This window comes from Toxorhynchites rutilus, chromosome 3, assembly GCF_029784135.1.
Source record: "Toxorhynchites rutilus septentrionalis strain SRP chromosome 3, ASM2978413v1, whole genome shotgun sequence".
NCBI classification, from domain to species: domain Eukaryota; kingdom Metazoa; phylum Arthropoda; class Insecta; order Diptera; family Culicidae; genus Toxorhynchites; species Toxorhynchites rutilus.
In genome coordinates, this window is record NC_073746.1 from 246,168,843 (window position 1) to 246,194,775 (window position 25,933).

At 38.5% G+C, this 25,933-nt stretch overlaps 1 protein-coding gene across 5 annotated transcripts in view; it reads right to left on the reverse strand.

Annotated features, from left to right (window-relative positions):
- Nucleotides 1-3,741: 3,741 nt before the first annotated feature.
- Nucleotides 3,742-25,933, reverse strand: part of LOC129778971 (uncharacterized) — a 533,137-nt gene continuing 510,945 nt past the window's right edge. For all 5 annotated transcript variants that reach the window (XM_055786185.1, XM_055786184.1, XM_055786183.1 and 2 more), the window contains 2 exons: nucleotides 13,633-13,810; nucleotides 3,742-13,560 (listed from right to left, as the gene is read on the reverse strand). In XM_055786185.1, the coding sequence (XP_055642160.1) occupies nucleotides 10,601-13,560; nucleotides 13,633-13,810 (3,138 nt within the window). In that variant the 3' untranslated portion in view covers nucleotides 3,742-10,600. The remainder of the gene's footprint in view (nucleotides 13,561-13,632; nucleotides 13,811-25,933) is intronic.

Here is a 25,933-nt window from a genome sequence, read left to right on the forward strand (position 1 = left end):
GGTCACAGTGTTACATGGATAGAAAACATTAAAATAAACTCTTTCACATGAATGTAATTTTAAATTCCCAGAGGAACTGGCAGATTATTTTCAGTAACGATTAGATATTTCCACATTTTCCTCGATACTGGAAGCCCACCAGTGGTTAATGCTAATTCGATAACCACCTGTTAATAGCACTTGATTGAAACATATTTGGTCACAGTGTTACATGGATAGAAAACATTAAAATAAACTCTTTCACATGAATGTAATTTTAAATTCCCAGAGGAACTGGCAGATTATTTTCAGTAACGATTAGATATTTCCACATTTTCCTCGATACTGGAAGCCCACCAGTGGTTAATGCTAATTCGATAACCACCTGTTAATAGCACTTGATTGAAACATATTTGGTCACAGTGTTACATGGATAGAAAACATTCAAATAAACTCTTTCACATGAATGTAATTTTAAATTCCCAGAGGAACTGGCAGATTATTTTCAGTAACGATTAGATATTTCCACATTTTCCTCGATACTGGAAGCCCACCAGTGGTTAATACTAATTCGATAACCACCTGTTAATAGCACTTGATTGAAACATATTTAGTCACAGTGTTACATGGATAGAAAACATTAAAATAAACTCTTTCACATGAATGTAATTTTAAATTCCCAGAGGAACTGGCAGATTATTTTCAGTAACGATTAGATATTTCCACATTTTCCTCGATACTGGAAGCCCACCAGTGGTTAATGCTAATTCGATAACCACCTGTTAATAGCACTTGATTGAAACATATTTGGTCACAGTGTTACATGGATAGAAAACATTCAAATAAACTCTTTCACATGAATGTATTTTTAAATTCCCAGAGGAACTGGCAGATTATTTTCCGGATCTTTCTCGATGCTGAATGGCATCCAAACGGAAAGAATTCCGTGCGTGTATATGTGTGTGTAGCGGCTGCTTCGATGGTCACCTTCTCTTCTCCTGAAGGATCGGCTTCTCTGTGCTCCCTCACAGTTTCAAACAAACTGCTTGTGTTTCAGGGCAGATCTCGATCCTTCGCCGTCCAGCATCCTCAGCAACGATGTTGTCTTGTTGATGTCCTCGCGAAAAATGAATGCGTCTCACCACCAGAATATCGCTTAAGTATGCTTTTTGTGCGTGATTGAATCGAGAGAAGGCGTGGTTTACGATGGCAATTTGGAAGGCAAACTAGAGGAGAATGAACTCTCTGAGCTCGGAGCTTTCGGCGACTGAGCAATAATCGATTGCGGGCGCATACAATATTGGATACGGAAATATCCTACTGATGGGGAAGAATAATCTTCAGAAGCTATCCTGTTAATTGCGATTGATTGAAAAATCACAAAACCAAATGTATTTGGTCACAGTGTTACATGGATAGAAAACATTAAAATAAACTCTTTCACATGAATGTATTTTTACATTCCCAGAGGAACTGGCAGATTATTTTCAGTAACGATTATATATTTCCACATTTTCCTCGATACTGGAAACCCACCAGTGGTTAATGCTAACTCGATAACCATCTGTTAATAGCACTTGATTGAAACATATTTGGTCACAGTGTTAAATGGTTAGAAAACATTCAAATAAACTCTTTCACATGAATGTAATTTTCAATTCCCAGAGGAACTGGCAGATTATTTTTCGGATCTTTCTCGATGCTGAAAGGCATCCAAAAGGAAAGAATTCCGCGCGTGTATGTGTGTGTGTGTGTAGCGGCTGCTTCGAGATCTTCCCGGGGAACCGTTTGTGGCATCACTCTCCTCCTGATGGATTCATGTCTGGCCTAAGGTGCACAAACAGGCTCTTGGTGACACCGTTCATCCGCGCTTTCATGATAAACGAAGAGCTTCACCATAACAGCGACAACATGCTCCAATCGCTGTTCAATTAGAACTGAGTGGATTTCCGAGCGGCGTTCGCTTATATACCGATTGGTGATTTCAATAGCCTGTTTTGAAAGCAATTTTAAGACTATTGAAACAAGTTTTTGGATCAAAAAGTAACAAGTATAGAACGCGTAGACATTTTATCTTTCGAATGAAGTGTTTATCATACCATTTCGTTCAGTTCTTTAGGAGCTATTAACGCTTAAAATCTCGGTCTCCGGCGTAACGCTTTCGTTTTCGAAACTTTGATTTTACACCCCGGTATAGAAATGAAAGACGTAGTCCTACGTCAATAAAAAGAAAATTGAAATCAGCTCAGAAATGTTAACAGATAACAAAAATCAATCCCCTAGTATTTGGTATGGCCCCCTTTGGCGTCCAGCTCTTCTTGCAAGCGCCGAGGCGAGATTTCTGGACACTGCAGAGGAAGTGCCTCCCAGACCTCCGTAATCGTCGTTCGTGAGTTCCACTTTGTTACCTGGAGTTTTATTCTTCGGATGAATCTTGATTTCATTTCATAGTTACTCAGTAGTGATCCTTCAGATGCTCTGCGTGAGCGTTAGATGTGCCGGGTGCCCAGCCCACTTGATCGCTAAACTGACGATGTCCATTTTGCCAGAACTGGGCATGCCACACACATACATCAACTGACTACCGCTGCCGTTCTTTTTCTTTCGCAATGTTAGCACAATTACCCGTTCATCATCAGAAGACAGGATCCTTTTGTGTCCTTTACCCGGGATATTTCCATGGTTTCTTCGTATATACTTTTGTTTATAATATTTTCTTTACAGTAGAAAGGAGAAAGGGTTCCTCCGACAGCAGCTGTTATTTCACGCAATGTCATTTCTCGATAAGTCTTACTTGTTATCACTGTATATGTAACAATATCTATTTCTTTCCTCTTACTTGCCGTTTTGATAAAAACTGTTTCAAAAATCAACAATGTTTGATGTTGACATCCCACACTGACGAAAAAAAGTACGCTAATTCGCATAGATCTTACTCATAAGGTTAATTTGTTTGGGGAATTTTAAGGCGTACACTCAATTTTGCAATGCTCCGAATAGAAATTGTTTTCAACTTTCAGGAATAAATAATTAACAAAGAACTTTTCGCGAAATTTTCTTGCGCGCATAGTTAGTTAAATGTGTGTGTTTGTGTGTGTGATATAAATCAAAAGAAGAAATGTGTTCAAAATATTTTGCACCAAATAAATGAAGAGTGTCGCCAAGTAGCTTGTGTACACTCAATTTTGCGATTGACTGTTGATTTAAAACTTTTCAAACTTGTGCACTGCAATAGGATATTTTGCTCGTCTCGACAGTGACAGAAGTCGAGAGGAAACGAGCCTGTTCGTCTCATCATCTAAAATAGGGCCCATAACCTTTTTGTAATTTCTCATATTTCATTGCGATGTTCCCGTATATCTTAGTTTTATTTGTGAATAACCCACCAACTTTGAATTTAATGTATGGAGCCAAAATTTGGACAGTCGGTTACCGGAGATAATCTTCAGAATTCTGTTTTATTGCGTCTAACTATAAAACAATGTTTTCCTGGAATTTGAAATGTTCTCTCGATGCTGCCGAAAGGTATAGTTTGCTGATACTATCATTGAAAGTTGCTTCTTCCATACAATACATTTCGGAATTTTCTCGAATGAAGTTTTCAGAGGGTTTTCAGGCCCTTTCTTCTTAGTATTGGCTAAGATTCGCATGCCTGAAGAACTTGCATTGATTGTACTTTAGAGTGAGAAGCCTTAAAATATGCGAGGAACGTGATATACACTAACGGTATCAATGAATCGTCTGAATAATTAATTGTGTTAACTAATTTTATTAGTCACTTATCTACTTGTCGGTTGCACTTTATTGTGTATTTTACGGATTCATTTGCTACAGCAAGTATGATAAAGTTTTTTTTGCTTCATTCTTTTTCGAAAGTTTGTTGTTCACTTTGTTTCAATCGATTATTTGTTTGGGATTGTTTTTCCACAGAAATTCATTTCTGGGACATTTTTGTGTCTCCATTTTCTTTATAGTTGCTGCTGGCGAACATGCTGTAACGTGTGGTCGATAACATTTGTCTGGCTAGCGATATAGACGTTCATTACTTTTAGTATGTTTTTGAAACGTTTCTGTTGGATATTCTTTTATCTTTATTGGGAATTGGATAGCCGTCCAATAAAATGATGTGTTTTATTCTGAACTTAAGCTTGCATGATTTCGGAATGATATGACGTTTAAATGCGACCGCAAAATGTTTGAATAAAAGTGACTAGCTGAACTCTCCTCGGTTGTTTTGCAGATACATCATTAAAACGTGGGTTTGCAATAAAATGATTCTTTCTACGAGCAGCATAAATAACAATTATAAAAACTTTAAAATTAAAATAACAAGCAAAACATTGAAGTAAACTTAATAAATATATCGAGAATGACACGAAGCGAATTCTTCAAGGGGTTGGACGCGGTTTCATGGTTTAGTACACGTTGGCTGTTTTGCAGATATGACACTCGATTATGCTAGGATGGGGAAATGTGCAAAATAGGAGGTTTATTCTGATATTTTTGGTGGATATGAATTTGGTACTATTATCTGATATGGCCCAAATAGCTGAAAAAGCTGTATTTGCCTTAACCTCAAACTTAATCTGCTATGCTAGTTATGCAACTCTTTTCAATGTTATAATGAGCTTATTTGTCGCTTAATGAGTATGGATTAGCTGATATATCCTTATTACACTATCGTTAGTTTTAGTATTGTCATACATCAAACATATATGGATGACAATTCCGTTTCGCAAGCAGATTGTGATGCAGCTTCGCTGACATCACAGAAGCACTGTGATCAGCACATGCTTACACTTGCCTGCTTTACACAAATTGGTTCCTTAACTATTGTGTTTAGCATTTATCATAACTACTGTGTTACATAATGAGGGGAGAACTTGTTCCTCCAATGTGTTAACAACTTATTCACTACGAATCCTCGGCAACAGATTGAATCCTGCTGTTTGAAGGGAATTAGTAGTTTGTTGTTATACAGTTACTTAACTGTTTGCATTTGTTTGGTTGATCCCGCTTGACAACTTATTTTATCGATATTTTGAAACACTGATTGATTTCGCCTATAATAAATATCCTATAGATGCTTGTTTGCACATTTAGTATCAAGAGTTATTATCATTTCATTCTTCCCTATTTCTGTGTGGAGAATTTTCAACTAATTTTTCTATCACTAAATAAACCGAAGTCTTACAGTGTAATGTCAATTGTGTTTGTTTAGTTTAAATAGAGCTATAAGATTAGTATATGGTTTGAAACATTAGAAAACGAACTTAGGCTTCCGTCGGATTTGCGAATACACTCAGAGCAATGAAATATGGTTCCATACAATAATGCATCAGACTGAAGAGAAGGCAGCAAACACATCTCTTTCGGCAAAAAAGCGCTGCCCGGAAGAGAAATAGTGTGAGCAGATGGAGTTGCTTTTTTCGTTCTCGAGAATCGCGGAAGTTCTTCAAGAAAGTAAAAGTCTCACACAAAGGCTTTGAGCCGCGAGCCGAAATGTGCAGGAACAAGGAAGGAGGTATCGAACGAACGCGAGGTGATCGAAAGGTGGAGGCAGCACTACGATGAACATCTAAACAGCGCGCAGACAGGAGACCAAGATGGTGTTGAGGATGGCTACACCGGTGCAGTGAACAACGACGACGTAACACCCCCGACGATGGGTGAAGTTAAGGAGGCCATTAATAAGCTCAAGAACCACAAAGCAGCTGGTAAGAATGGCCTCGTAGCGGAGCTCCTCAAGGGAGGTCCGAGAAAACTTGTAGAGTGTATGCACCGGTTGATAGTCAGGATCTGGGGCACAGAATAGCTACCGGAAGAGTTGAAAGACAGGGTAATCTGCCCCATATATAAAAAGGTGACAAGCTGGATTGTGGTAACTATCGTACCATCACAGTCCTGAATGGTACCTACAAAATTCTGTCTCAGATCCTCTTCCGCCGTCTATCGGCAATAGTAAGTAGATTTGTGGGAAGTTATCAGGCCTGATTCATGCCCGGTTGTTCGACGACGTTGTTTGGCCGCCTGGTAAAGCCGAATAAGTGTACCGACGTGCCGAAAACCGATTCGAATCATACCGAACCCAACCCGAAGCAAGTCGGTCATCAAAGAAAGTCTAACCAAAACAAAACGACATAAGTTCGCGTTGACGGCATTCGGCATAATGTTGATGCACCTTTATACCCGTATTTTCTTTTTTTTTATTAAGGTGTCCATTTTCATTTCAGGGTGGTCCGAAAAATCAATTTTTTTAACTTTTTTCCCAAAAATGTTTTTTTTTAAATTCATAACTTTTGAACTACTGAACCGATTTAGATGATCGAAATATCTAATTAAAGTCTGCTAATTAAAGTTAGCCTTTCAATATTGAACTTGCAAGGAAAAAGAACTTTGTTTTCGCTATTATTGATTGTAGTCGTTTTTTATTGTTTTCGTGGCTTTGGACTAGAGGACGCTTTTTTATATTTTTCCTTGAAAGCTGAGGATTTTTTACATAACATATCTCGATATCAGAGATGAGAAAAAGTGGAAAAAGTAGATTTTTGGGACCACCCTAAAATGGAAATATGCGTTCTAACGAAAAAATATAAAAAACGGGTCTAATATATTGCAATAAAGAACAAAACTACCACTTTTCATAGAAATATGAGAACCACTATATCAGTTTGGCATGGAATGGCTGTATATATATATTTACCATTAGGTGTGGTAGTTAATCCCAAGAAACCAGGGAAGGGTTAGCTATATCTGGGATGCAGTCAAGACTAATGGAATGTAACCCAACTTCCAACTACTGAAAGACCTAGATCTATTGACACCACTCCCAATGGATTTATGTAAATTTCCTTTTTCTTCCTATTGTAGTGTGTGGCGATACGTAAGTATAAGATACGTAAGTCGTGACTTCATTCGTGTAATGAGGAGACTTATGTCCAACCACTACTCGCTAGATGTGCATCTCTACAGAATAAATCTTGTTCAAAGCAATGTCAATGTCGGTGTGGAAACGGTTACGATGACATCGATCACGCAGTTTGGCAATGTATGGATGATTACGCAGTCAGAGAGTACCTTTTAAATACCCTTGAGACTCAAGAAAAAAAACCTATGTTCCTATAAGAGACGGGTTGGGAACTCGCGACATCTGCTATATGCAGTCGATCTATGGGCCTGATTCTCGAATACACTTAACGGTGGAAACGAAATAAACGGCACGCCATTGAACTACGTTTTACGTGTTAGTGAAGTGTCGATGATAATGCTGAGTTTTCAGGCAGAATGAGCAATTTTCAAATAAAAAATCATTAATGAAAATTAACTTGTTCGTATCAAACTGGTATTCAATGTGAGTGGAAAACTTTGTTTTCTTTATGTGATATAATAATCTCATACAAAAATTTCATCTGAAGATAATTTGATATTATAATGATAAGTTTAGTGGGAAACTAATCTCATATCCAGATGTCGACACCGTACCGTTGTCATCGCGGATACATTACATTCCGTTTCCACCGTGAAGTGTATTCGTAGTGTATTCGAGAATCAGGCCCTATGTGTTTGTGAAACGGTCTAGTATAAGTATTTAATGCTTTTTTAATGCGTGTGGCAGCTCTCTGTTGAGACAACAGTACCCCTTATTCATATTCCTAAACTGACCAGTCCCACAAAAATTGTCGCCCTTCTAACATCGAGTAAACCGCGAGTATTTGGTCGGGTCCTACTAAATATATAATTAAGACGAAATTTTCTGTAAACAAATTTTGTTTTGAATTAGGGGCTCTGCAAAGCTTATGTGATTGAGCCTTACAAATTATTGAATTGGAAAAAAATTGTAAGGGGTTGTATCTAGGACACGACCGCATATTTTCGACGTAGGACTATGCAATTATATTATGTAATCCACTTGTTTACCACTTCGAATATTATTTTAGATTGCATCGAATTATTTATAATAGATTATGTTCTTCGTTACAAGTAAATTTGATGAACGTCCTTTTACATTTGATATGATGCCTAGGACTACCAAAATATGTGAACGGAAAAATTGTCAAACGATCATTGTATTTTACATTTCCCTTCGAAATTATTGCACATCTCATGTTTACGTAGTTCTCGAACCGCGAAAGTTCATTCACCTCTAGTATCTGAAATGACGATTTTCCCAGGCTTCTCAGTTCAAAAGTTCGTTTTAGGGAAACATATTCCGGTCTGCACAACGACAAGCGAGTACAAAAGTACTCAACACCAAAAAATACCCCCGACTTGCATGTACAGTAGAACCCCCATTATCCGCGAGCGGATGATCCGCGGTGCGGTTTATCCGCGAAATCGAGTTCTATAGTAATTCTATGAACCTACCCTAAATTTGACAATGAGTGGTAGGTTTTGACGTAGGACTACGTCTTTCATTTCTATACTGGGGTGTAAAATCAAAGTTTCGAAAACGAAAGCGTTACGCCGAAGACCGAGATTTTGAGTGTTAATAGCTCCTAAACAACTGAACGAAATGGTATGATAAACACTTCATTCGAAAGATAAAATGTCTACGCGTTCTATACTTGTTACTTTCTGATCCAAAAACTTGTTTCAATAGTCTTAAATTTGCTTTCAAAATAGGCTATTGAAATCATCAATCGGTATATAAGCGAGCGCCGCTCGGAAATCCACTCAGTTCTAATTGAACAGCGATTGGAGCATGTTGTCGCTGTTGTGGTGAAGCTCTTCATTTATCATGAAAGCGCGGATGAACGGTGTCACCAAGAGCCTGTTTGTGCACCTTAGGCCAGAAGGGAATCCATCAGGAGGAGAGTGATGCTACAAACGGTTCCCCGGGAAGATCTCGAAGCAGCCGCTACACACACACACACACACATACACGCACGGAATTCTTTCCGTTTGGATCGAGAAAGATCCGGAAAATAATCTGCCAGTTCCTCTAGGAATTTAGAAATACATTCATGTGAAAGAGTTTATTTGAATGTTTTCTATCCATGTAACACTGTGATCAAATACATTAGGTTTTGTGATTTTTCAATCAATCGCAATCAACAGGATAGCTTCTGAAGATTATTCTTCCCCATCAGTAGGATATTTCCGTATCCAATATTGGATGCATAAAACCTTGTGCCTCCAACGTAACGCTCTCGTTTTCGAAGTTCTCCAAATATTCATTCATTCAGAATGAATTCAGATTCAACTTCATACAAATGATCTCTAAATCAACGATAGTCCTACGTCACCCTTGCAGTTATACCATAGATATAACCCACTTCCTGTTTTTGTTCTTCTGTTTTGGTCATGACTTTCACATTATTTGACTACTGGTGTACACGACCTTACAGATGGATAGTTCAATGATTCCTGTATTGATAAAACATTGTTTTCATACTGAAATATCTGCTTTTTTTTGTGTTTGCACCTCATTTTTAGTCATTTGTTGTGTTATCCGCGATTCTCGTGATCCGCGGTGAGCTAGCCCGACTATTCCGTGGATAATCGGGGTTCCACTGTATTTCGGATAAGCGGATTCCCCCAGGCACATTAATTTTGAAGTCCGTGTTAGAGAAACACAGCTCAATGCGAACAAAAATACCTCCGACTTGCATGTATATTTTCAAAGCGGATTTCCACAGGTACATCGATTTTTAAGTCTGTGTTGGGGAAACCGTAAATCGGGCCGATCAAAACTTGACAGTTAGGGCGTTTAGAGAACGCTCGACATTATACAATTATTCAATTGTTCATCTCATGAAAAATAACAATTTATTAATTGTGATAGACGCGTAGGAATATTTCCTATCAATTGATACAAACATCTTTCCGATCTGTTAAGAAATGTTCGAGAGCTAAGCATTCGAAATACGGGTAGGGTTGGCACACAAATCGACAGAACAAATGTATGGCAAAAAAGGAAGTTCTACCAGTTTTCATGAATTTAAACCGTTTAGAGATTAGCGAATTGTAATGTATAGCATATCAAACAAATCTTAGAAAATTTCCGATACGATTGGTATGCAAGTCATGAGAATTCGTTCACAGTGAAAATAGTTATTAACGTTAACTTTATTTCATTAAAACGTGACCTGTTTTCTGATTTGGCACCCTTCCTGAAAGACGTAGTTCTATGTCCAAAAAAAAAAAACTTCGAGGGTAGCACACGGAAGATGGCCAATTTTCTTTCGATTTGTATGCGAAATCCTTTGTTATGTGCTTCAGTTCAACGGAGAATATGCTCTAATCTGCGCAATTTTGAGTTTTTGTTGGTCAAACAAAAAATAGGAATGTTCATCATTAATTATCAATCATAATTCCTCACATTTTCGCTACTCAGCTCAAATATCATCGGATCACGGATGGGTCATATTTCATTGCCTTGGTGTGAATCTGTTCCTTATTCTTCATAATTTTTTCTGGTTTTCTAATACTTCTTAATTAATAACAACCTCTGTCAACGCATATAATCTTTTACGATCTAATATTCCAACAAAACGCTGCACTGCACTTCATAGAAAAAACAGTAACAATTTAATGTAACGTACAAAAATTAATCTCAATTATTCCCGTTAGCGATATTTACACTTTACCCTTCGCCCACAAAACAAATGGGACCAGATTTTTAGGGTGAGAAAACTCGTAAACTGCGCAGCAGCGTGGCTAACATATTGGCCAAACATTCAGCGTGCAGAGCGAGCTGTCCGGCTCCGAGCGGCCCCACCTTGACGCACGCCAGCTCCCGAAAACTGGATGCCACGTCGTGAATCTTCAACACGATATTCCGCGTCTGGAGGGGTGCCGAAGTGTAGCGGGTTAGGTCCTGGGCAAGCTCGGTGATTCTTCGCAGGGCCGAAAGGCATGCGGTTAAATGTTCCGGAAGGTTGGTGAGATTTGCGTCCGACATTGATACTACGAGATGTTTCGAAGCCGTCACCAGATGTAGCGATTGGTCGGTGAGTTCGTCCTTGGCGTATTGGAACTTCTCTTCGTCGATACTCGTGCCACCGCCCGCAGTTTGGGCCGCGGAGCACATGGCTGCCACTTGATCTAGCTTCACCAGCAGACCTGCCATCGCTACATCCGTTTTTGCCATAAGCGTGTCCACGTTCAGCACGTGTCCATTTTTGCTGGACAGTATCGGACTACCCGGATTGCTGACGTTTGTTTTGCGAGTCATTTGTGGGGAACATAGAAGCGACAGTTGGGGTTTGCCATCCGCGGGTGGATTCTTCAGGCAAACTGATGGACAGTCACTATGCGATCGGTAGTGACCATTTTGGCGGTTAGTCGGCGTTGGGGACATTGATTGTGGAGGTTTATCGGTGATGTCGTCACGGTTGAAAGCGCGTTCAATCTCCCTATAACAATTCGGATTGCGATGAAAGTGGGGAGAACCAATACCGGCCGTTCGAACCGGTGAGTTATTGGCAGAACTTGAGATGGTGTACGTAACAGGGTTTTTGAGAATTGGAACTGGGCTGCGAATACAGGGTTTCAAGGGAACCGGTGGTAGTGGAGGTTTCCTTGGGGGTAACGCAGAAACAGTAACCGGCGGCGGAGTTGTGGATTGTTTCTCAAATCGGGGTGGTAGTGAAGGTGGATCTACTTCATAATAGCTACCGGCATTGCCATTGGTTTTCGCATAGTTCGGAGAGCGAATTGGTGAGTTCAGTTTGAGTTGAAGCTCGACACTTTTTGGAGGCCGTTCGGGTGGACTGGTTTCCGTTGTGTGTTGGCACCGTTTCGGAGGAAGTGTCAGCTCTTCCGAACGTGCGCCTGCCCTCGAGACACCGTTCGAAGTTTGCGCATCGGCAGACTCTTCAGCCTTTTCTTTTTTCGATTTTGAGCAGCAGGAGAATGGACTCTTCCTATCTACAGTGGGGTATTCGATTACGTGACCATTTGTTTTCTCCGAAGCGGTTGCCACTGAGTTAGCGTTTGCGGCTTCTGAGTTACTGTAAAGGTCGTATTCATTGTTTTTCGTACCACACATCTCAGGAGGATAATACACGTCGAATCGTGACTTATCGCACTTAGCCAATATATTCGTGGAGTTAGTCTCATTACTGAACCTTGGCTTTGGCACTGGGGGATCATCTGTCACGTGGTTCACGTTTTTAGCACTGGTAATGCCGTTGTTAGCTAGGTGCTGAATACTGGAGGGGTTGTTTTTCAGTGCAGATTTCTTGGGATGATTTGTGCCTGGGTCACCATCTGCTAATGCCGGTGGTGGAGGAATGATGTACGATAAGATTTCTTCCGGGGTCAATTCTACGGCTGGAGTAATCTTTTGTGTAGGGGGTGCTATCGTTACCTTTTTAAGGAATTCCTCCAGATCACCAACTACGGTTTCCATTGCGGACGATTCATCTTTGTTGGTTGTATTGGCGGGGTTTGATCCATCATCGAATCCTGTAGGTGGAACGCTAAGAACGTTCAAATTATCCAACTCATCCGGAGTCTGGGGAGGAGGAATAGATCGTAGATCTATTATATCTGGATCCGTTTCAATGATAGTGTCCTCGCCAATCTCATAACCATACAGTTCAGCAATTTTCTTCGCTGCTAAGTCTGTGTTATCAGCACTATCACCACTGCTGGCCTCTTTCAACTGTCGAAGATACTCCTTCAGATTCATGTCCTTCGTATCACAACCTAAAATGGAACTATCGGGACTGTGAAGACCGAAACTTGTACGCAACGTTTTGTTCCTTAAGTTATTCTGAGGCATTTGGTTTGAGTTTTTATGGATTGGTGAACTGTTCGGGGTGTATAATGATTCCGAATCGCTCTCACTTTGCGACAAATCATTTCCCAAAGCTTGTAAATCGTTTAGGATTTGGCTTAAACCTTGAGCTTTCCGTTGACTTTTAGGGGTACCTTGCGCGGAATTGTTTTCAAGTCGTCCATTAACTTCGCTGAATGGTGCTGTGTAGATTGAGTTCAATCCCTTGGCAATACCATCGAGACCTTGGTTGATGGTTTCCGTGAGAAGGGTAAGAGAGTCACTGTGTTTCAGCACTCCTGGAGCATCCTCATTCGAAGACTGTTTACTGCTGTTTAAGCTCTCACAGTCGCTCTCGACGTCAACGGACGTTTCGTGCCACAGATTAAGCTTACCAGGTCGCACATCAAACTCATGACAATACTCGCCATTTTCGTTCAAGTATCGCTCAGAACTCTCTACCATTTTTTGCATTTCCGCTACCCTTCGTAGAACCTCTTCATTTCGCGCTTCAGACATGTTCAGTTTGTGGGGAATTCCAGCCCGCTCCAAGCCGTCTCTGGAGACACGCGGGTTGTGCATCTCGAAACCGTACTCGTCATGACCGGTCAACTTGAGATTTTTATTCGACGTCAACGTGTTGTTCATGTTCCGATCGCAATCGTCCGATTTCGAAGGAATGTACATCGTTTTGGTCGAATGGTACGGTGGCGGCATCAGGAAGGCCATACTGTGGGTTTGCTTCTCCGAGGGAAGGTAACTCCAGCAAGCGTGTGCGACGGAGTGCTGCGAAAGATAGGGCGGCGCCAATTCCTCCACGGTGATGTCACGCTCCTGTTCCAGGGGAAGTTCCTTACCTTTAGAGGAGAAGAAAGAAGAAGATTATTTTATTTCATCCGTGATTAGCGATTTGATGTACGTGTTCCTACCGGCCATAAGTCGATAATATCCCGCGAGCACGATAGCGAATTCACAGGCATCTCGGTCCTCCATTGCGAAGTTGATCACACGATCCGGGTTGATGAAGACGGTGACCGTGCTGGATACGTCGTCGTCCCGTATTACAACGACACGGTTGAGGTCCTCTATGTTGCAAATTGGCTGCGGCTGAAAAACGATAGCGAATTATATCAATAATGATATTCATCATTTGAAAGTGAGTTATGTAATATTGGGTGCCCGAAAAGTAATTGTCGTTTTTTCACAAAGAATGCACACATAAAGGTTGGATGTACATAATTTGAAAACTCAACACTCTCAAGTTTTGGAATATTTTACGAACAAAATCTTGGTGTGCGTAGATGTAGTGGAAAAAATATCGGGAAGAAATAAAAATACGATTTCATTCTTTTTTCTTAAAGATATTGTGGACTAACACAATTTTTTCCAGCTAATTCATAAACAAATCCAATCAGCCTTATCAATCAGCTTTCATTTGATTCCTATTATGTTCCTGTTGGACCTTTCAATACAGAAAGTTTTGAAAACTGTTTTTGAAATCGATGCAAAAAAAATTCGTTTTTTCGTCAATGTAAAAATTATCCTTGTACAGAACAGGATACTTTTTCAATATCTACATATGTTTCGATAATTATATGAATGTCAGTTTTTCTGCCGATAAGCAACTGAGAAATTTCAACTGTAAACAGTAATTTTCCGTATATTTAATTCTTTAATATTCCAAATAATGGCCCTGAAAGGAGCTGTTCATTATATGAACACATTAACTTTCGAATGGATTGTAAGAGTTTAAGTGATAAAGAGAATCAAGGAACCGTACATCAATTATGCTGTCTATTGGCAATACTAAACTGTTGAAAACAACCATATTGATGTTCCAACATCCATTCTGTCAAATATATACCGGAAATATGCGTTTTTGAAAATTCTTTATTTATCAGTTAAATTTATCTTATCGCCTTCAAACTAGACCCCTTCTGAGGAAATACTCTATTTCCAACAAACAATCCAGTCATCGAAACATTTTTTTTTTCACTTTTTATAGCTGTACTCAGGAATTGACTTTAGTTTACGCAGGGAATTCATAACTTTCATTGCTTCAATGCTGTCAAAACGGGTCCCATGAAGCTGTAATCTGAGTTTCGGAAATAGGAATTTATCATGCAACGTACTCGATTTCATGATATCCTTGGCCACAATTACATAAACTATTAGTAGTTAGACCAACATGATAGAGACGTGCATTGAGCTCTTTAAACCATGCTCTCGTTGGATCTTTGGAAGTAATAGAGTATCGTAATCTTCCGAGATCATCTCCTCTCTATTGAGATGCATTTGATAAGTGCTCGCCCTGTCCGCCTCGTAAACACATGTAAGAACGAAGAAGAAAACCATTGAGGCTAACCCCCGAATCGCATGCAGACATGTTGCTTGTTGCATTGTGCGGGAGTGCGAGCGGTGGGTAAAATAGAAAAAAAACCTATTTTATTCGTACGAATGTTTACTTGTTTTACTATCTTCATGGCTTATGGTTTGGATAGAACAAAATTCTGAATGAATTTCCCATCTAATGGTATATATTATAACACATATCATAGCAACGATTTTTCTTTTTATGACCCATTCCATGAGGTTGGGCACCGAAGAGCCGAATTTCAAATCAAGATTTGGGAGAAAAATGAAAATGTTATCTGAATAACCACACATAACATAAATTCTTTGAAACGAATTTTATTTTCATGCACAAACCTTTGAGAGGGTAGACCTTAAAAAACTATATGATTATATTTAATATATTTTAGGTTTTCACTATTTTTATGTTTCTTGAGATCTCTCTGCACTTGCTCAACGAAACTTCAATGTCTATATATCATTGAATGGATAATTAAATACAAGTTTGAAGAGCCGTCGCTAGACCTAGATTTCATTATGTAATTTATGAGAAAAAAGCATTTGAAAAACAAGTATTTTGAAGCGTTGTCACGTCATAGAGCATTTTTTTAGTTTATCGGATGAACCTAAGTTCAAACATTTTTATACTTGGGTTTCTCTGAGCAAACAATAAGGGTCAGCAACCTAAGATCGGTCCACAAATAGAGGAGTATCAACTGTCTCAAGAAGTTGTTGTCGCGTAACGAAAAGTATACGATCCATTCCAGCGTGACGTGACAACATGTTGACTTACTACAATTTTTTTGCGTTTTCCTGTATAAATCACACAAAATTAGTTGGAGAATATTTGATAATTTGACTGACAACAAGCTAATCTAATACTTTCGTGACGTAACATCACCTGACCTTTTGCTGCTTCGGGCTGTTGAGCATAGGTGATTAATTTAATTAATAACAGTTCCTTTTCAAAGCATACAAATGTTTTATGATTTGTTAACAATAGATGAAAATAGATTCCAGAATATAGAGTATAATCTTATTTCGACTTCCGGTTTGCTAATGATAGTATTAAATGACAAAAAATATGGAAAACCCATACGATATGGGTACTGGGTGCAAGGGTCTTACTAGCAGACAGGGTTGCCACATATACAGAATATTCTGTATTTTACAGATTTTTCGCCAATTTGAGATATAAAATCTGTTGTAGCCGTGGGCTGGCCGATCCTTTAAAAGCGCGCAGCTTAAGCGCCACTCCCGAAGGAGACTGCCCGCCAAGTTCGATATGCCCGGTTGAGACTCCCTTATGAGGGCGAGTTCTAGTACGACTACTTCCGTAATAGAAGTACGGATCGTTTCAGCCAGGCTACGATACCCAAACTAGAAATCAAAACCCAACTGAAGCCTCATCAAACTTCATTAAGCCTCAAAGAAAACGGTAGATCTCACCCGTGCCTGAATGAATCATCACAGGCCAGGTCGCTATTCCCCACCAGAGAGCGTAACCCAATGGAATTGCGAAAATCTATCATTCAAATTCCGCTAAGCGGAAGACGGATCACGACAAAAAAAATACACATAACATTTTACATATTTCCAAACATCAAATTGAAATATTTAGCTTTAATTGTATATAGGAACAAACGAACTACATTTAACATTTGGTTCACATTTATTTCTATTTCTTAGGCCTATCTATTTCCTCTCTACTTCTTGTATTCACGCATGTGTGTGTGTCTGAGTCATGACTCATTAAGTTTCATCGTGCTTTGTGCTTTTGTCTAATTGGTTGTGCTTTGTGCTGATGCTTTTATGTATGCTGCATTATCCGGGAATTATGTCACCGGAACAATGACTTTTGTTGGACACGCCTTTGTCTCACTGTGCCCTTTTTCCACTTTTGGAACGGTACGTAATGAAAATCCCCGTGGCGTCCTCACCGGACGCCACTTTCCACAATAGAATGTGATTGGAACGGACTCACCGAATCGTTTCAAGCTTGCTTCGAAAGATGAATCGCTGCTGCTGACGTCGTTGCTTGGAGGGAGCTTTTATTCTGCTAACTCGCTGTGTCGATATCGATTTGATTCTCGCTGCTGTGGGGTGCGGTGGGCGAACCAATTCTTTCGTCCCGACTCGACGATGTCTTTCTTCAACTATTAGCACTGACACGCTTTTTAGCGATTTACTTTGCACACCACACAAGATTATCCTATTAGCACAACTTATTGCTCACGAACAAATTCGCGCACTTCCACAGTTTTAAGCTATCAGCAGCAGAATGTGCGAGTCCGGAAATCCTCAGCTCAGGGAAAGTGAAATCAGGCTAATTAATTCTCTTTTCCCGAAACTTATCAGCCGCACTCGGAAATCCAAGACTAAAGCTGGCCGTCTCATTCTAGTGTCGAAATACCACTTCCCAGCTTTCGCGATCAAGAAGCAGCATACTAGAAAGCTCTCACGGGAATCTCTCCCGGACTCTCAGATCTGAATATTGGCACAGTGAGGCGAATAAGCTTTACACAGCTTTTAATATCGGCTCAACCCACATACTTATTATCTACCTTAGGGCAAATACATACAGAGTATGTTTTGCCCTAGAACATTTAAACTGCTGACCGCTACACTGTATACAGCCATTTCATACCAAACCGATATAGTGGTTCTCAGATTTTCGTCAAAAGTGGTTGTAGACCTTCTCCTTGGTTCGTTGGCTGGGAGAAAACAGGAATACACAATCCAGGAATTGCACAACGACTTTTTCCTTTTAGTTCCACTTTCTTTCATCTAATACTGTAAACAGCATAGTATCACTAGTTCCACAGTTCTTATAGAACTTCCCTTTTGTACATTTTGTACGTAATTTATTTAGTAATAGAAATGATATAAAATTTTAATCGTCTATGTTTGTTCAAGTTCGGTTGGCTACTAGCTTGGCCGGCAATTTTATTGGTGTATATAAGTAGCAATGTTTCATTTCAGTCTGTTCCTACATGCCTTTCTAAGTGTTTCCTTTTCGTTTGTGTTATCTATGTTATGACTATTATTTGTGGTAGTGTAGTGACAAGAGATACTCTATTTTGTGTACCGTTGTATGTAGAACAGTTATAATTTTTACTTATTTAATTCTAGTTTTAATTCAATGCATGTACGTGTTGTGTATTCTTGTGTTTAATTTATACTAAACGGCTACAGTGGTAATTTTGTTTTTTTATCGCATATTATCTAGACCCGTATTTTTATTTTTTTCATTAGGGTTACCAAATATATCATGAAATAAGAGAGATGATTTTGGGCATTAAAATTTGATGCGGGGTAATTTGGACCGTCTGTGGGGTGATTTGGTCCAGTGTGTGTTCCATTGAAAAAACATACTTATGTTTATGTAAAGTATTTTGGGATAATGTTACAATCAGTAACAGTGTTCCATACCAGAAAAAATGCATTGAGACCATTTCGAATTCTGCATGAATCATTTCACTATTGTTCGAGCATTTTCAAACACTTTCGATGCTTGGTCAAAGAAAATTCGTCCTAGATGGCCTGTGTTGCTTTTTCAAGCTCCTTTGTTTAATCAGCGGAAAAAAACCCTTAAGGGGGTATTCTAGTCTAGAAATCTGAAAAAATCGAAATTTTTTTTTTTACCATATTTCTGTAGTTTAGGCATTCAAGAATATACTCTAGAAAGGACTTATCGAAAATCCTATTATTTACCTAGTTAGAGCCATCTTAGTGATGTGGTATCTAACCTGTTACGGCCATCACAATGAACTTCAAACGCGTTTCTCTCGGAACTAGTTTTTTTCTAACTGGCGTACACGATATCTCAAGTTCTACTGAACCGATTTATGTCAAATTTATATGAAAATAATCTGCATACATCTCTCTATCGCATGAACCAATAAAAAATTATAACTTTTTAATTTTACTATTTTTAAAAAATCGGTAAACGCAAAAAAAAGTTTTAAACAGCATTTTTGTTTTCAAACGGCCGCCATTTTGTTAAAACCCATGTTTTTGACTTGTCCGAGGTTCATGCCATAGCGACATCTTTACTGATTCAGAATCTGTTCGATTTTTTTGTTTCAGATAACCAGAAGGACTGGAATCGTGTACGCCATGGCACAACTTTTTTTTGAACACCCTCACTTCACCAGCATGTAACTATTCTAATTATGAATATTTTTTTTCCGTCCTATTTTTGTTTTATTGTTGAAAGATAGATAAACGAATAATGATATAATGGATAGTAAAAATATTCTTTGTTTTATTTTTACGGAGTTCGAAAAAACGTCCGAAATTCGTGTCTCTACACTAGAATACCCCCTTAAAACCACGTTCGAAAAATTCACAATTCATGACAAAGTGCTTTCTTTTTTCATGCTACCGTTTTCTCTAATTGTGAAATTCTACCAAAGTTGTTTTACGTTATGTACATACGGTTCAACAATAGAAGGAGATGACATTATAAAACATCCAAGTTGAGCAGTACTTTTTGAGATATAGGGGTGGTCCAAATCACCCAGTATGATCAATTCACCCCGTGTTACCCTACGTGTGACCCTTTGTAACTTTGTATTTTGAAAATCCAAGATTTCAAGATTTTCAAGATGAATAATAGAATACAGTACATCATGAAAAAATTCCGAAAAAAATTCAAAAATTTTTAAAAATTGTTGAACGGTTATATTGCAGAGAAATATACTAATGATACAAAAAAAATGTACTGAAATCTAGAACATAAAATAAGCGAAAAAAAACTTTTTAAGTTAAACGGTTTCATTGTGATTAAGCTGCAGCTGTACTTGCCTAGTTATTTTCTAGCTTTTAGTACATTATCTGTATTATTATTATGTGCAATCACAATGAAACCGTTTAACTTAAAACTATTTTTACTTATTTTATTTAACTTTGTTTTTCTTCTTCAGTTTTGAGTCATGAAAATATCTTGATTTATAAAATGTTGAACCATGTGCCATTTTTTCATTTATTAGAATGCGAAGGTAGAACATGAAGGTAAACCAACAAAACCATGTATAAACATCATACAATTCAGAGGCTGTCCACATACCACGTGGACAGAAAAACACTCCTCTCCCTCTCCGTGGACAAGCGTAGACACTATATATACCCTTCCCCTGTTGTCCACTTGGCATTTCTCCATTTTTTGACGAAAAATCGGGAAAATAATCAAATTGCGCCTAAATTCTATTTTATGTTTTGGTCCTATTTTATATTCCATGGTTTGAAATTGATAGAAATGTTTGCTTTTAAACAGTAGTGGTTTGTTCTCAATTTATTCCCAAACATTTCCCGTGAAGTTATGTCTATAGCTGTTTAGTTTATTCCAAATTCCATTAACGTTGTTATTACGTTATATTAGATCTTTTATTCTTATTTATTCTTTTATTTTTTTTTAATTTTGAAACTCCTACGATGGTTCGTCCCAGTGAAAACGATCTAAAAAGTGCCGCGAGGTGTGTTTGCCATTTATCAACATTTTTGATTTTACATACGACTAAACAATTTAAAATTTTTATATGACATTTAAACATTGGGTTTTTTCCCTGGTCGTTTGGTAAAGATGTTCGATTATCAAGACCCCATGCCAATGGCGGTTAATCACGGCGGGGAAAAAATAAGGATCTATGGATCACAATTTCTTATTCAAATTTTCAAATACACGTTGGAATCTCTTGGAAAACAAAGCAGTGTAGCAGTTCATAAAGGATTACCTTCTAGGATGACCACAAATGCTCCCGCTGATCCCGTAAAAATTTCGGAGGTTCTCGTATTTCAGAAAATCACAAACGATGTGTTCGACCGAATTGCGGTCTCGCACAGATCACAAAGGGGATGAAAGAATCTCCTGTTGAAGTTCTGTGATATTTTGCAATGGCCAGTTCTTAGTCTGGACAGAATTCGCTGCTCTCTCATTGATTTAACGCTTTCGATTCTGGTTATGGGGCCTTTAATTTTCCGGACCGCTTCAACGGATAATTTTCGTGAGATGAATTCGACAAAAGTTTGCTTTAGGCCCACTGAGCTCAGTCCAGCTCTAAAGTTATTTCAGATGGCATTTTCCACTCGATCCTCTATTGATCCCAAACCAAAGTTGTTTAGCTATCGGTGGGAAGTTGGGGTGTGTCACCTGTGTGAGTGTGTAAGATTATTTTTGTTAAGATAGTTAAGTGCGTCTCTTAACCTCCACTGGTTTAGGCGAGAAAGCTCGCTGTTCTGGACATTTTCGCCGCGTCCACGAAGATGTCAAACGCAAACGAAGGTCTGGTTTGACGCGAGGTTTTTCGCAAAGTGCAGCAATCTGCCGTCTATCCCCAGTCTTTCAATGTCTTCCGAACTAGTGGAATTCAGATTCGGTTGCATGTCTTTTCCAGATTCAGAGCTACCATCTCCACGTGCTGTCGATATTTTCTAAAATCATAAAACAGGATTCTCAATACCACCAGACTAAAAGAACTACGTGAAGATCGGCTTTGGGGATGGCTAAAAGAGGTTCATTTCGTTTCCCTAAAGATGTTTTCAATTAACATTATTATAAATGATTAAACTTTTCGTCGCCCATCACGATTGGCTTGAAAACCGTGAGTCGCTGATGGAGACACTGGAGACATTAAATTAATTTTTCGGTCAAATTGTGTAGAACCATACATTGCAGCGTTTTGCGTAACCAAGGTTTACCAGGTTCCAGGTTCACTCATGAATATTAATATTTGTAATGAATCTACTATTCCATGTGTCGTATACTGAGGATTATTCTTGAAATGCGTCTCGATTTGATTATCATGGTGGCACAAACTTCCTGGACAAACCAATAGCAGTGTATTCCAGAAAATAATCTATTCGATGAAGATTGTCTTCGTTACTAGGGACCGTATCTCTGGAGGGTCCGTGCCCCATGAAAAATTTTTTGTTCGTGCTCCATTTCCGCAAAACTTGGCAATTCTAAAAAAATAGAAACGAAGTAGTTTTTACTTAGGTGGCGTCTTCATTTTTCATTTATCTCAATGACTCTCTAAAACAGTGTTTTTCAACCTTTTTTTGCTCATTTCCCCCCTTTACGAAAATTAATCACAGTGCTTCACCCCTATCAGTATTTTGTAAGAAAGTCTGTAGCATATCAGTAAAGTAATGTAAGAATACAGACGGTTTTCAAGTTATATTCGCAACAAATTTGATTTTTTAATAGGGGTACCGGTAAAGTTCTTGGTTTAATGCTTTATTCTGCAAAAATGGCTAAAAATTTAATATTCATAGCATTGGCCATCGCTAGTCATAACTTTTTCCCATCTTTTTGGCAATTCAGGGATCCCTTTGCGAAAATAATCGGCCGGTTTGTCGGCTAACCGAGAATCGATCCAATTTTTGACTTCATCAAAATTGGAGAAGAGCTGGTCAACCAGGCCATGTTACATCGATCGAATAAGGTAATAATCGGACGGAGCAATGTCTGGAGAATACGGCGGGTGGGATAGGACCTCCCATTCCAGCGTTTACAAGCATGTTTTAACCGGTTTCGCGACATGCGTCCGATCATTGTCGTGCGACAAAATAACTTTATCGTGTCTTTGCTCGTATTGTGGCCGGGTTTTCCTCCAGTGCACGGCTCAAACGCATCAATTGTCGTCGGTAGAGGTTCCCCGTAATGGTTTCATTCGGTTTTAGCAGCTCATGGTACACCATACCAAGCTGTTCCCACCAAATAGACAGCATAACCTTTTGGCCGTGAATATTCCGTGCGGCCGTCGCTGTTGATGCATGGCCGGGGTATCCATACGTAGCCCGACGATTAGGATTGTCGTAATGGAACCACTTTTCATCGCCAGTAACGATTCGATGCAAAAAATCCTTTCTTTTATGCCGTTGGAGCAGTTGATTGCACGTGAAAAAAAGGCGTTCGACGCCTCGTGGCTTCAATTCATACAGCACCCAATGTGTTATCTTTCGGATCATTCCCACTGCTTTTAAACGATCGGACATGGTTTGTTGAGCTACTCCAAGTGTATCTGCAAGTTCTCGTTGCGTTTGTGACGGATCTTGATCGAGTAAAGCCTCGAATTCTTCATCTTCAAACTTTTTTGGTGGTCCGGAACGTTCTTCGTCTTCCAAGTCAAAATTACCCCTTTCAAACCGTGCAAACCACGTCTGACACGTTCGCTCAGTTGGAGCATGATCACCATAAACTTTCACAAAAATGCGATGACTTTCCGCAGTTTTTCTTCTTCATATTGAAGTAATGATGAAGTAACACTTCTCGCAATAACACTCTCATTGGTAAGAAATTCGACATATTCGAAGTTGCAAAAAACTTTATTGTTTACGCTTCAACTTTTTGACATATACTGAAAAAGACGCGCAATGGCAGTAACTTTTCAACGAATGTCTGGAAGTTTGACTCACTGGAATAATAATCAAGTTACGCCATCTACTGTAAAACCGAATAAACTTACCGGTACACCTAATACCTGTATCTGATTACAAAAAAAAGTGTATAAGGTTTGGCAAGCCAGTATGGCATCTGCGCCTGAACTGTTTCCGACAAAATCGTAATTCTTGAGAACGTTGTCGAAAAGCACACCTCATGTTTTCGATATCCACTCTGTTACGGTGTTTTGTTCCCTTCAGCAGCATTGTAGGAAAACCAGATTCACAAAAATTCTACGCAAAAGACAACCACTCTCGTAACGCTTATTCCGCATATCAGGATAAGAATCGATCATTTGTAGATCGATGAGTTTGTTCTGGAATTGATCCGAAACTTTCGTCACTGCCAGCCGGAAGGCATTTCAAACCATGTCCAATTTTGTTCTTTGAAATAAGGAAAATATGTTTCAAGTTTAACTTGTTGTGAACAGTTTAAACAAATGCTGTACAATTTCCTTTTTTATGGTCTTCTGTACTGTTTCGTCGTCTGTTCCATCATCATGCTCTGACGAAAGTCTTTTAAACACTGCGAAGTTGTTCTTTTGAGCATTACATTTCAGATTTTGAAATGTTTACTTTGCACATTTCTCCCTTTTTAATGACCAAATTTGGTCCTCTTGCTTTAATCAGGAGAACAAGTTGAAATGTAAATTCACAATAGATATACGAATAGATTTAAGAATTGAGTGTGTGTGATTATCAACATTGTAATAATATCCTTATATCCCATCCTTTTCCTGAAAAATTATGTCACCCTTCTAAACTCGAGTCCACCGCGAGTAATCTGTTTCCCACATTACTAACCATAGATTTAAGAAAATTGTTTGTATATATATATATATAGTTTTAAAAACATATTTAAGAATTCGGCTCCTTTAAACTTACGTAACTGAGCCTTTAAAAATAAACGAATTAAAAAAAAAATGACCAAATTCCCCATCGGTTGAAAATCACTGCTCTAAAACAAATGAAATCGATATGTAGATGTAAAATTGTATGCTGAGAAGCAATCATCAATGGGACATACTATTTTCAAACTAGATTCTAACAAAAAAAAAAAAAAGGTTTCGCATTGAATCAAGTGTCAAAATCGACAAAGGAGAGATTTCTAATGTTCAAAAATCATATTAGGGCCATTAGAAATAAGATATGTTTTCAAAGCTAATGAAAAACTCACTCATATTACCATAATAGGTACTGTTGCGATCAAGCAAACCATTTGTCATGACAATTGTCATGCGAAAATGCGAAAACAGAATAGAAACTGAGAGAGGTTGGCGTCGACATCATGCCTCATACCGTATGTTTCTATTCTGTTTTCGCATTTACGCATGACAATTGTCATGACAAATGGTTTGCTTGGTTGCGATACTAGGTACTTCTGCCCTATTTCCTAATTTCATAACGGTCAGTCCCAGCGATCAAAGTTTTTTTTAACGTAAAGCTCAACGTCAGTTCGTAGGGATCGTCTAAGGAATGACTTCAATTGTAAAAAACAGAAAGTGGGTTATATCTATGGTATAACCGCAATGGTGACGTAGGACTATCGTTGATTCAGTGATCCTTTGTTTGAAGTTGAATCTGAATCCATTCTGAATGAATGAATAAATGAATATTTGGGGGACTTCGAAAACGAGAGCGTTACGTTGGAGGTACAAGGTTTTATGCATCCAATATTGGATACGAAAATATGCTACTGATGGGGAAGAATAATCTTCAGAAGCTATCCTGTTAATTGCGATTGATTGAAAAATCACAAAACCAAATGTATTTGGTCACAGTGTTACATGGATAGAAAACATTAAAATAAACTCTTTCACATGAATGTAATTTTAAATTCCCAGAGGAACTGGCAGATTATTTTCAGTAACGATTAGATATTTCCACATTTTCCTCGATACTGGAAGCCCACCAGTGGTTAATACTAATTCGATAACCACCTGTTAATAGCACTTGATTGAAACATATTTAGTCACAGTGTTACATGGATAGAAAACATTAAAATAAACTCTTTCACATGAATGTAATTTTAAATTCCCAGAGGAACTGGCAGATTATTTTCAGTAACGATTAGATATTTCCACATTTTCCTCGATACTGGAAGCCCACCAGTGGTTAATACTAATTCGATAACCACCTGTTAATAGCACTTGATTGAAACATATTTAGTCACAGTGTTACATGGATAGAAAACATTAAAATAAACTCTTTCACATGAATGTAATTTTAAATTCCCAGAGGAACTGGCAGATTATTTTCAGTAACGATTAGATATTTCCACATTTTCCTCGATACTGGAAGCCCACCAGTGGTTAATGCTAATTCGATAACCACCTGTTAATAGCACTTGATTGAAACATATTTGGTCACAGTGTTACATGGATAGAAAACATTCAAATAAACTCTTTCACATGAATGTATTTTTAAATTCCCAGA